The sequence below is a fragment of the Miniopterus schreibersii genome, assembly GCF_964146895.1.
Source record: "Miniopterus schreibersii genome assembly, chromosome: 5".
NCBI lineage: Eukaryota > Metazoa > Chordata > Mammalia > Chiroptera > Miniopteridae > Miniopterus > Miniopterus schreibersii.
Window position 1 is genome coordinate 9132382 of NC_138106.1, and position 12830 is coordinate 9145211.

Sequence of the window (12830 nt, forward strand, 5' to 3'; positions counted from 1 at the left end):
GTTGCCTTCCGTACGTGCCCCGCCCAGGGATTGAACCCAGAACCAAGGTATGTGCCCTGACCAGGAATCTAATCTGCATCCTTTTGGTATACTGGATGATGGGCTGACCAACTGAGCCACACTGGCCAGGGCAAGCAGCAACATTTTTAACAGGAAATGCCTTGTAGGAAGGCAGGGCTCAGAGAAGCAGTGGTGCCCAGGAAGGCAGCCTCTGCAGGCACCTTGGATGGAGGTCTTGGGCCTAGGAGACTCTGTACCACCATTCTCTTCACCCCAACACTCAACTCACTGGCTTGTGGCCTTGGTAGCAGAAGGGAGCCCAGGGTATTGCAGATTGATTTTGAACTGGAGTCTGGGAGACCCCAAGCAGGGCGTCTGGGAGTAGACAGGCTCAGGGAATGCCAGACTAGAAGTAGGCCAGGGCTGTGGCAGGACCGGGCTTCCACTGGGAGAGAACTGGAGCTAGGCGGGCCTGGGAGTGGGTGGGGTAGGGGCCCTGTGTAGAGAATTGGAGGTAGGTAGCTACCCTGTCAATGTGCAGGACCTGCTGCCCTGGGCAGGTTGGCCACCAAAACCCTTTTAGCTGATGGTTACATCAGGATTTTCATTGCTTTTGTCACTGCTGTTGTGTTCTAGTTTCAGTGTTTCATGCCTTTTTCTTCTTTTTTTTTGTAGATTACGTTTTTTGGTTAAGAAATGGCAAGAAGTAGATCGGAAAGGAGCTTTGGTGCAAGGCCGAGTACTTCGCCCAGGTGGGCCTGCAGGAACCCCTTAACCTTGCCTTTGCAAACTTGTCTTCCATTTGCTGTAGCGTTTCATTAACGTCTGGTTGTTTTCATCACTCAGTGGGGATGTAATGAAGCACAGTAAGAAATAGGTAAATTCAGTCAGTGCAGTTGGCAGAGGCGAAATGTTTTTTGAAGGGAAATGGTGTTTATGTTGTGAACAAGCACAAATAAAACCATGGCTCATATAGTTAATGCTAATGAGTAAAAGTTGTTCAGAGGAGCATAGTGAATGAAGAATATAGAAGTGATAAATATATCGACTTATAATTAAATTTCAATAAAAAGGTCGTTTTTCTCCAAAATGAAGTAGAGTTCTTCAGACTGCCACATCTTTGCTGTGAGAGCACTGTTGCTTGCTTTCTCAGTCACGTCTTGTGTCTAAGGTTCTCTGCTGCTGCCCCCAGTCGCAGGACTTGCACTGGTCACCAAGTGCAGGCCTTTGACAGGCCACTGCCCTGGGGAAACATTGGTGGAGAACTTCCTCCCCCTCAGCACAGGGATGCTGCTGCCTGGAGGGGTGGTGAAAATTGGTGCCAGTCAGTCATCTTTGATTTCCACGTGTTAATCGTTACTTCTTGAAATCAGAATGCCTGGTCAGCCTTTAGGAAAGTTTTTCCCTCTCTGGGGCATAGCTGTTGTTCTCCAGAGTTTCTTTCCCTGCCTCCTGAGCCCACTGCTCACGTGTGTGGAGGAGAATCCCCATCCCAGGCTCCCCAGTGTCCTGCTGTCTCCATCAGGCACTGAGAGCCTCTCGAGGGCTGCTGCCCATACTGATGCCGGGGGTCAGTCAGGCTATAAGGTGATCAAAACTCAGGTTTCTTCCAGAGCTTTTTAAAATATAATTTTTATAACTTAGTACTCTAAAAATGTCTTGGTATTGCCATGCAGACTCTTAAAACTTACAAATTTTAAATTGTGGTAGATGAGCCTTTCTACTAAAATGCATTTTCATTTTAACTAATCCCTTTTTTATTGAATAATTCTGGGGGAAGGATTCCCGGTGATACGACAACAGCTGGCTCCACCCGAAACCAGTGAATCCCCACCCGAAACCAGTGAATCCCGACCTGAAACCAGCGAATCCCCACCAACCCGGGATGAGTCTTTCAGCCACACCAGGGACCCTGTGCCGAAAGCCTCCCCACGCAGGAGGGAAAGGTAAGATGTTCTTTCAGACTGCTTTTCCACTGTAAGGGTTAGGTGGGACCTGGGGTGTAGTCATCAGTAGAGGCCCAGTCTGCAGAGACAAGTGGCCATGCATGGCAGGGTCTTTGGGCAGATCTGTGTGGGTGCCCGTGTGTGTGTGTGTGTGTGTGTGTGTGTGTGTGTGTGTGTGTGTGTGAGAGAGAGAGAGAGAGAGAGAGAGAGAGAGAGAGAGAGAGGTTACGTGTGCCTGTGTGTGTGTGTGTGTGTGTGTGTGTGTGTGAGAGAGAGAGAGAGAGAGAGAGAGAGAGAGAGAGGTTACGTGTGCCTGTGTGTGTGTGTGTGTGTGTGTGTGTGTGTGTGTGTGAGAGAGAGAGAGAGAGAGAGAGAGAGAGAGAGAGAGAGAGAGGTTACGTGTGCCTGTGTGTGTGTGTGTGTGTGTGTGTGTGTGTGTGTGTGTGAGAGAGAGAGAGAGAGAGAGAGAGAGAGGTTACGTGTGCCTGTGTGTGTGTGTGTGTGTGTGTGTGTGTGTGTGTGAGAGAGAGAGAGAGAGGTTACGTGTGCCTGTGTGTGTGTGTGTGTGTGTGTGTGTGTGAGAGAGAGAGAGGTTACGTGTGCCTGTGTGTGTGTGTGTGTGTGTGTGTGTGTGTGTGTGTGAGAGAGAGAGAGAGAGAGAGAGAGAGGTTACGTGTGCCTGTGTGTGTGTGTGTGTGTGTGTGAGAGAGAGAGAGAGAGAGAGAGAGAGAGGTTACGTGTGCCTGTGTGTGTGTGTGTGAGAGAGAGAGAGAGAGAGAGAGGTTACGTGTGCCTGTGTGTGTGTGTGTGTGTGTGTGTGTGTGAGAGAGAGAGAGAGAGAGAGAGAGAGAGAGAGAGAGGTTACGTGTGCCTGTGTGTGTGTGTGTGTGTGTGAGAGAGAGAGAGAGAGAGAGAGAGAGAGAGAGAGAGAGACAGGTTACGTGTGCCTGGGAATCCCTACACACACAGACATAGACACATACACACATATGCAAGGTTGGCTTTACTCAGTCTTTTTTCTGTGGGATTTGGGTTTATTACAGCCATAATGTATCTTTCTACTTAGTAGTCAGGTGACAATTGAGATGTTACAGTGACAGTGTTAAAGATAAGTTATTTGGGGAAAAACCTTTTCAATTTTATGGAATGTAATTTAGTTTAAAAATTAAAGTGAAATGGGTTTCCCTAATGACTGATGGCTTGAGCCGTGATTGAATGTACTTGTCACATTCTGAGGCCCTGTGTTCAAATGTGATGTAATATGGTTGTGCCTATTGCGAGAGGGTGTGGTGAATCTTAATTACCTTCATCACAGTTTACACTCCATTTTCCTCACCATGAGATTTCTCACCCAAGTCTTACTTAGGAAGGATGGGATTTCCATTTTCATTTCTTCAGATTGAACCATGTAAAATAACCCTATTAAAAATAGTAATCCCATTCAAATGCTAGAATGAGGAATTCTAGATTATGAGTCATTTGTTTGTTTCAACTGTGACTTTTCCAATATTTGAAACATACCCTTAAAGTGTATAGAAAAGTTCACTTTGCGTCTTTGCGGGTATTTAAGAACCAAGTAAGTGTGTCCTTTCTTTTCTCTATGGGTGTGCTTTCCCCTGTTCTAAAATGAGCATGTCCTACTCTTACCAGAGCAAAACAAATCATCTCTGTTGTCAGGCTAGCAGGGGGTGAAATGCTCTATTTTGCTTTTTCCCTCTGTGCCTCTGGTTGATGATGACATCTTCTCTTCAAGCTGCATTTTATGAGGTAACCAACTCTGGTGTAACCATCCTGACAGGAGAAATAATACACATAAACATCAGGCGCCATTGTGCATCTAGCTCTGATCACCTCTGCTAATCACATCCCACCAGCATATGTGGTTCCTCAAAGGAACATATTTTGAAAATTTGGCTTTAGCTGAACCCCAGAGCAAGGCAGGGGGTGCACCATTGTGAGTCCCTGAGGGCCTGAGAGCCCTGTTTTGTTCAGGGAGGGCAGGGATTCTGCCTGGTGGCTGTGGCATCCCAGTGCCCAGGTTGGTAATATTTACTGAGAGAATAAATGGTGGCCAAGGCCTCTTTGTGGATGACAAGGATAAGACATGTGCCTCCCTTGAAAAGAATGTTAGGGATGACACAGTGGAGCTCCCTGGTCCCAGCAGGAGACCAGAAAGAACGGATAGCCTGCATACCCACATTGATGATTGGGGCGCAGAGATAGGTCTGAGGGGTGCAGATACATAATCTATGAAGATTTAGTGAATAAAATAATATGCAATAGTTTGTATTCATTGTAACTCAGCCATTATATAGAAGTTGGTTTTTAAAGCACTATGTACTACTTTTTGCCTGGCCAGTGTTGCTCAGTGGTTGAGCATCGGCCCATGAATCAGGAGGTCACCGTTTCGATTCCCAGTCAGGGCACCTGCCCGGGTTGCATGCTCGATCCCCAGTAGGAGGCGAGCAGGAGGCAGCTGATTAATGTTTCTATATCTCTATCCCTCTTCCTAAAAAAAAAAATCAACAAAAACATAAAACAAACAAAAAATAAAGCACTGTGTACCACTTATTTTTTTTTCTTTTGTGGTATAAAAAAAATACAAAGGAAACAGCCATGTAGTTTACCTCATTTCCCACAGCTTGTTTGGTCAGAGGACCCAACACCACTTCCTATCTCTATGCTCACTGCATTCACCATCTGTTGCAGTCAACTCTTTTTTTGTTTCTGGGTTTGTTTGCATGAAGGTCTAATCCATCTCCAAGTTCAAGATCAGAAAGATCCCTGACTGCTTCTCAAGATCCAGAACATTCTTTAACAGAATATATTCACCATTTAGAAATAATCCAGCAAAGACTAGGGGGGTTACCACCAGGTAAAAGTCCTTTTCTAATTATTTTTTTTAATAATGTAAATGTACCCTATAATGTGAAATAATGTGGGAAAGCCTGTTAGCACTCACCTTAGTAATTGTGTGTCAATCCTGATAACTAGCTGTCGCTAACAGTATCGGAAGAATGATTGTGAGTGTCATTAAGTCACAGTGTACTTAATCAGAGGTTCGAGCTCGGTTTGACCTGATCACCAGCTGGGCCTTCTGGTCCTTCTTCTTACAGGAAAACATAAAGGTTGTTTCAGCCAGGTTATAATTTCCCAGTGTTTTTAACCATAATTTAAACTGCTCTATATTTGAATTATTCATACTTTTACCAAAAATGAGAAACTAATTCAGTGGTAGTGTTTCAAAATTGTGAAATTCTTCTTAAAAGACATGTGAAACCTTCTAACAAATTGCTGCATCATTTTTATTTATATTTAGATTCCACTTCAAAGAAATCCTGCCGCCAGAAGACTAAACAATAAATAAAGTCCTGTGGCTCTTACCAGTGGCAGTTCTACATGAGGAAAAGATTCCTTTTTTCATTTTTCTAAGGAAAGCTTGTGGTGTGGCATGGTGTACTGAGAAGTGCCTGAGATGCCAGCCCCAGAGTGCCATTAAGTGTTCTCACCTTTGTGCATTGCTACAAAGCCAAATGGAGTATTTTTTATGTAATTTCAGTACGTTTTAGCTCCTTAACCTTCATGAGGTATTGTGTGCGCTCATGAGTGATGGTCACCTGCCCCGTTCTTTGCATGTTGGCAGAGCCACCCTGCCTCCCTCCAAAAAGTGTGAGCAGAGAATGGCTCCCTGTTGTTTTATTTTCTTAAAGTGTACAGATAGACATTTGGTTTAAAAATAACACAAATGAAAAACAAAAGGAGAATATAATAAAGCACTATTTTATTTGTGAATAGCCCTTGTGTGTGTTTGTTTTTGTTAATCCTCACTTGAGGGCATTTTTTCCATTGATTTTCAGAGAGAGTGGAAGGGAGGGGAGAAGGGGAAAGAGAGAGGAGAGAAAGAAATGTGGATATGACATGGATTGGTTGCCTCCCATCCTTGGAATGTGTGTTCCACTTGCCTTCCCCTCAGTAGAAGCTGCCTCAAGGATGCAGCCTTGAGAGAGTAAGGGAGACTATCTGAACTGTATACATGACTTAACTGGGTCATCAGTTAAGGCCTCTGTGCAAACTCAAGGCTCTGGTGGGTGGGTGCAGAGACCTACTCATCTTGCCTAAAACAAATCTAAGTTCCCTTGTTTATTTATTTTTGATTTTTAGAGAGAGAAGGGGGAAAGAGAGAGAAACATTGATTTTGTTGTTCCACTAATTTATGCATTTATTGGTTGACTCTTGTATGTGCCCTGACCAGGTATGATATTTGCACTGTTGGCATTTCAGGATGACACTCTAACTTACTGAGCTATCTGGCCAGGGTCCTAAGTTCCCCTGTTTATTAAACCTGCCAGTTTCAGTCTGGAGTGGTCCGCCTCTTCAGTCCCTCCTTCCCCTCCATGTACAGGAGCCAATTTACGAACCAACATCATGTATCCCATCAGCTGGAAGCAGTTGCCTTGACCAAAGAGTGGAGTGGCCAGCTGAAGGCTCTCTTTAGCACCACCAGCTAGGGAATCATGTCTTACATGTTTGAGGTAGTGCCTCAAACTGGTGTATGCCTTAACTCAGTAGCGCATGTGCCACACTACCTCCCTTACAGCTGGACTGCAGGGGTCTGGGGATCCAGAGGCCAACCACCCTCAGCACCCACAGCAGCAACAAGGACAAGGAGAGCAAGAAGCAGAAGCAGCATGGGGGCTGTCTGCCTAGAAGCTCTCCCCGAACACACCCAACCTCACCAAGATGAAGGTGGTGGTGCCATAGTCAAGGACAAGGACAATGGTGGAGGATGTCAGCTCAGTGAGGTGCTTATCCAGTTGCCCCAGTACTGTGAGCTCATCTGTAGCCACAAGAACTGAAGCCTCAGTGGCCTGTGCCAGAACCTTCAACCTGGAGGGCTCTCTGACCTATCAAGACTCCACTGTCTTGTGTTGGTCTTTGCTAGCATGTGGCAGAAAAAGATGACAAGGCGAGGAGATGAGGAAGAAGGCTTGGATCTGAGTCCTGCTCGGTCAAGTGAAGATCAAGCTCAGCCAGAAGGTGGCACAGGATCGGCTGAAGGGGGCTGGTGGCAGCCGAGCTGTGTGTCCTGGGTCAAGCTGGTGGTGAGCAAAGATGACAGGGGCAAGAGGACAGCTCAGGAAGTGTCGAAGACTGAGCCCTTCCGAGACAGCATCACCCTTAACAGTAACGGGTAGCAGCAGATATGATTTCAGACTTGGGGTAAAACTATAAATGTTTTCCATATTTATATGGCACAGAACATGTAGGACTATTTGTGTCTGGCAGCATTAATTGTTTAAAACAAGAAACAAATAATTGAGTTGGGGAACAAGTTACACCTGTTTTTCCTTTCCTTTTCCTTTTTCCTTTCCCCTTCCCTTTCTTTCCCCTTTCCTCCTTTTCCCCTCCCCCTTCCCTCCCCTTCCCCTTTCCCTTTCTGTTGTACTGTTGTGGCTGCAGTTTGGAATCACTGTAGTTAAAGCTGTGGATGCATTCCTGTAGTCATCCACTCATACTGTATTTTATTGGGCACATCAAAATCGCTGGAGCATGGTCCACAGGTCAGGTGGGGGTATGTCAGTGTCACTGATGTCAAACTAATAAATTTAGCCGACAATAAAACAAAAACAATAGCAAAAAAATGACAGACTTGCAAGTTGGATTCTATAGTTTCTTAATCAGTTGAGTAAAGGAGGACCAAGACACTCCCTCGCGGGTCATCTGGGTCCCACATTCTCTGCAGGTGTAATGCGTGCAATAGCAGCCCTGCTTTCTCCATTGCTGACGGTGACCCCATGTGCCTGTCAGTTCCTAGATGTGACTCCAAGGTTCCCAGGCGTCATCCATACTTTATAATCTAATGGCACACTTCATGTGTTCCCTGGTGTCCCTTTTTGGGGACCAGGACCTCTAGCCTTACTAAACTTGGGAGGACTGGAAGCACTTTAAAGTGAAGCCCCTGTTTGATGTGATGCCATATGGGATCCTGTGTCAGTGAAACAAGCACTCCTGAAGGCCTCCCTGATGATACTTGTGAGCAGGAAAGGCAAACCTATATATGAAACATGAATCTATTCCTGTGGGAAAAAACTGGCTCATCCAGGATGAAAGAGTTCCAATATAGTAAACTTGGTTGGTTGGCCTTCTTGATGAAAGAGGCTATATTGGAAGATCAGCATTGGTCTTTGATGGCAGGTTCGACATTCAGTGGCTGCTAGTGGCTAGCTCAGCTTTGGTCAGAATCTACACTGTTGGGCCCATGAATGGCCTCTAACTCCACCACCTTGGCCATTTTGTCCTTGTACGAAGTACTGGAGTTGCCAGTGAGATGCTGTCCAGTGTCCACTGGGCAAGTTATTCCACTTGGTTTTTAATTACTTTCATGGATGCTCTGTGGGGGGCATTAGCACTTTATACAAAGATCAGTCCCTCTTGGTACTTATTCCAGTACATTGACCCACAAACTTCTACCATAGATCTCCTTATCCCCAACTGTTTTCCTCCAGGCCCATAACCAGTCACCCAGGCCACCCAACACTGCCCATAAGTCCATATATAGTCTCCCCTTGGGCCACTTAAAAAAGTGAATGACTAGGAGATCTTTGAAGGCCACCTGATTGAGGCTGTAATGTAGCTGCTGTCCACTTTCCTTCTGAACTCACATCAAGCCAACCTGTCTATAAACCGAGCCCGAGTTTTCCTCCTCTGACAACTAACTCATCGTAAGTCTCCCCCATAGGGTTATAGGTGTGAAATGACAGAGAAGGCGCTAATACAACAGCAGTGGATGCCATGTGGGTCTAGGATACCTATTCTGCACGCACTTGTGACCTCTGTACATTTTCATGCTCAATCTTGAATATACTACTCCCATCTTATGGATTGTTGCTGGGCCCAGCCAACCTTATGCTGTGGTGAGTTTGACAGAATTCACCTCATAATGGGTGATTTTAGCAGCATGGATACTTGGTGTCCCAAGATCAGGCGTGTTCCATCTATATTGGAGCACAGTATCACACCAAGATATATTTTACCTCCGAAAGGCACATAATTCTCTGCTCTGAGTGGCATGGCAGAACCTTAGGATCCTGCATTGTGAATCTCCTACTGAGACATGCCAGAAACTCCACATTGCATTGTTCCCCACCACTAATAACCAATACCATCTGCTAGACTACATAGCCCAGGTAGCAGAGCCACTTGTATCACAGCTTTGACCTATTACAGAAACTTCCTGTTCTGGGCTCTTGTCAAAGCTGCAGTCTTTCAAATCACTCAGTATTTGGACCAGAACAGTATTCCTAGGTGTGGAGTATGCTGCTTCCAGAACCTCAAGTCCCAAGAGTGTCCTGCTTTCTGAATGGTTGAAGATGAAAGATGTAATAATTAATTGTCTTTTATTTTGGAAAGGATGCCCTAGGGCACCACTGACTACTGGACCCCTAAAAATGTTAAGGATGTAGCCGGTTCCTGAATCTTGATAGGGTTTATGTACGTAATGTTATTGATGTAATGGAACAATGGAACATTCTCCAGGATGCCTAGGTGGTGCTGATGTCTTTGGACTAGGAGAGGTAACATAGCCTACAGGCAAAACTATCTTTGTTACACTTTAATGTGAAATATTTCTGATCTGATAGGGACAGAAAAGACATACTTATCAAATCAATAGCCACCTACCATATCCAGCAGAGAGGCTGGTATCAGAGCTGCTACTTAGTTGAGTTTGCAGTAGTGTACTGTTATCTTCCAGGATCCTTCCAATTTCTAAAGGGGTCATGCTGGTGAATTAAAAATTTTGTGGACCACCACTCTGCATCCTTTGGATCCTTAAAAGTGGCTCCAATCTCTGCCCTCTCCATCTCCGGATGTGATATTGTTTTATGATCTTGGTAGGGATGGGGTTAGTTTCAGAGGGTTCTGCATGGCCTTTCCAGTTGTGACTGCTCTGAACCTACAGGTCAGGGACCCAGTGTGAGAGTAATGTTAACTGCCAATAATGTCAATGCCAATTATTCAGTTGGGAGTGGGAAAATGACCACCAAACAGGTCGACCCTTACATATGCAGAGATACACGTCCCGTGTGTATGTGGGGATCAGCTCCTTCAGGATCCTGTGGGCCTCTAATTTCAACTCCACCTGAGTCCTCCTAACATCTTGTTCCTCATCTGTCCTCCCACTTCCTAAGGTCACCTCAAGATCTGAAATGGCTGCCAGAGCTCCTTCCTGGTCAGTATTATATGTTCGAAAGCAGTTTTGAAAAGCAAATGAGTTAACACACAAAACCCTGGGGAAAACACCTGGCCCACACCTCTGTTATTATTCCGGCAGCAATGCAAAGCCAGGGCGGGAATTGTGTCCAGGGTGTCCCAGGAGGCTGCCGAGAACCAGAAAAAAGCTCCGGCAGCGCAGTGCATCGTCGCAGAAAGGGTCCCCTGACCTCAGGACGAGGAGTGGGGGCTACCTGAGCCTAAGACCCTTGTCCCAAAAGCCGTTCCTGCGCCTGGAGCCCCTCGAGAACTCGGCTGCGGCGCAGAGCCTACCGGGAGTAACGCTCTCCGGTCTCTCCCAATAGGAGCTCGGAGCGACCTCGCCGCGTCCTCGGGGCCAATGAGAGCGAGCCTTCCGTGTTGCTGGGCGGGCCCGGGAATCCCAGCCCCTCCCACGACCCTGTGCGCACGCGCGCTCCCCTCCCGCCCTTCCCGTCGCGCACGCGCGCTCCGTGTAGGGCCCTCCGAGCTGTCGGGGGCGCGCGGGGCGGCGGCGCTTGAGGAGCCGCCTGTGATCGTGCCCGCGCTCGCGCCGGTGCGGAGACGCTGGGGCCGCGCCCCTACCCTGCAGCCTCTGCTACCCGCCTGACCGATGCGCGTCGCTGGGCTGAGAAGAGCGACGTAGCCGCCGTCCGCGCAGCCTCTCGGACCCGGCCCCGACCTGACCCCGGACCCGTCAGGGCTCGAGCCGACCTGGCAGTCGCGGGGTGCGGCCGGAGAAAGCGAGGGGGCCATGGCCGACCGCGGGTGCCCGCTGCAGCCGGTGCCACTGCCCGCCGAGGTGCGGGAGAGCCTGGCCGAGCTGGAGCTGGAGCTGTCGGAAGGTGAGCAGCCCGGCCGCGGGGCTCCGCCCGGCTCTCATCCCGGACCCGGGACCCCCGCCATGCTTCTCACACCCGGGAACCCTGCCCCGCCCCTCACCCGGGACCCCGCACCCCTGTTCAGCCCCGCCCCTTACCCGGGCCCCGGGGGCCCCCGCCATGCTTCTCACACCCGGGACCTCCGCCTCGCCGGCCGTCACGGAGCTTGCCTGGTCCCTCACACCGGGCCCCTTGGACCCCCGTGCCCCTCCCGGCTTCTCGCAATCGGAGCCCGGACTTTTGGTTGCCGGGCGGGTTGACTGGTGGGTTTGACCTCGGGCGCGTGAACCTGGACGGGAGTGACTGTTTTGTTTCAGCTTAGGCGGTGGCTGTCCCAGCCCGAGGCCGCAGGTCTGGCCTTCCCGAGCGTGGCTCTACCCAGGCAGCTGCCGCCCACCTGGGTGCGGACCTGTGAGCCCATCTCCGCCGGTGTGCCTCAGTTTCCTCCCTTGTAAAACCTTGTTAAAACAGCACCTTCCTTTTCTGGAGGCACGTATAACGACGTTGTTAGCCTCTTTACGGAATTTTTAAAAATTAAAAAAAAAAAAGTTCAATAAATGGTTCTTTGCTTAGAAAATATTCGAGTGATTCCGCTTCAGTGGCGGTGGGTGGCATTACCCATCTGGAGGTTATTACTCCCCAAACCTGTGTCCTAATGTTCTGTTCGATGTCATTGCTCAAAGAGAAAGTCCTTGTGTAGTATCAAGAAAAGCATCTAATGTCTAACTTTGTTTTTGAAACTTAAATGCATTTTCAGCTTTCAGAATTCATGTTTTCAAAGTCTTAATGTCCTTACTTTAGGCTTCAGGTTGATGTTTTGCAGTGTTTGGAGTAGTGAATTCTTACTACCATCTAATAAAATATGCACTGGCTTGTACTAACCCATTTAATCCTTGCCAAACTTAGGGAGGTAGTTTCTGTTGTTATCTTTGTTTCACAGATAATACAACATCTACTTGCAATTGTTTTGAATTCAACATGCAAATTTTTTTAAAGTTCTGAGATATTTGACACTTAAAAAAACAACACGAAATGCAATAAGAAATGGGTTGATTTTGAATTCTTGGTGATTAGATGCTCTTGCGAAGCCTGGAAAACTCCCAGTAGAAATGGTTCTGACTGGAACCACTGTCTTGAATTCGTTGTAGCTTTTCATCCAGGGAAAATCATGTCAGTGCAGTTTAGATTTTATGCATTTGAAATATGTTTTTGCTGATTGCTCCTAATTTCTGCACCAGAGTATTCGTTATCCCCTGAATTTATTTTTTCGTGGTTGTGTATTTGAGTAGTTTCTAGGAGTTGACAGTTAGGTAAGATTAGATCTTTCCTCAAAGGACTTCATAATTTGTATGACAGAACACACATAAAGTACTTTAGTGAAATAAATGACTCTTGTCTATTGGATCTATTTATACTTCTGTCATTTCATACATATATGGAGGATTTACATTAAGCAAAGGATGTAATATTATATATAAGTGGAGAGGAACCTGGAAATGTAGCTTAAGCTGGGAAAGGAGGTGAGCAACATATCAAAGGGAAGGGACAGCAGAGTGAAGCTGCAGCCAACGGGACAGGAGCCCTGGCTTCTGTCCCAGCTCTTTGACTGGCCTGACACCTTTCTTTTGGCCCAAATAGGTCAGTGATTACTTGAGTACAGTCATGCTTGGCCATACTCCCAGGTGCTTCCACACCTTTGATGCTGGCTTCTTTAGTTTGTGTGTGATTGTTGTTGACATGGGGGCCTCCCTAT

At 47.2% G+C, this 12830-nt stretch overlaps 2 protein-coding genes across 13 annotated transcripts in view; both read left to right on the plus strand.

Annotated features, from left to right (window-relative positions):
• PCNT (pericentrin) overlaps positions 1–5738 on the plus strand; it is an 84497-nt gene extending 78759 nt beyond the window's left edge. For 8 of the 9 annotated variants that reach the window (XM_081138891.1, XM_081138893.1, XM_081138895.1 and 5 more), the window contains 4 exons: positions 676–752; positions 1781–1946; positions 4694–4821; positions 5266–5738. In XM_081138891.1, the coding sequence (XP_080995017.1) occupies positions 676–752; positions 1781–1946; positions 4694–4821; positions 5266–5309 (415 nt within the window). In that variant the 3' untranslated portion in view covers positions 5310–5738. The remainder of the gene's footprint in view (positions 1–675; positions 753–1780; positions 1947–4693; positions 4822–5265) is intronic. The other variant, XM_081138892.1, reaches the window with a different exon arrangement.
• A 4978-nt stretch (positions 5739–10716) lies between these two features.
• The window catches only part of DIP2A (disco interacting protein 2 homolog A), an 84266-nt gene continuing 82152 nt past the window's right edge, over positions 10717–12830 (plus strand). For 2 of the 4 annotated variants that reach the window (XM_081137598.1, XM_081137597.1), the window contains exon 1: positions 10868–11041. In XM_081137598.1, the coding sequence (XP_080993724.1) occupies positions 10951–11041 (91 nt within the window). In that variant the 5' untranslated portion in view covers positions 10868–10950. Of the gene's footprint in view, positions 11042–12830 lie in introns of all 4 variants that reach the window. The other 2 variants (XM_081137599.1, XM_081137600.1) reach the window with 2 other exon arrangements.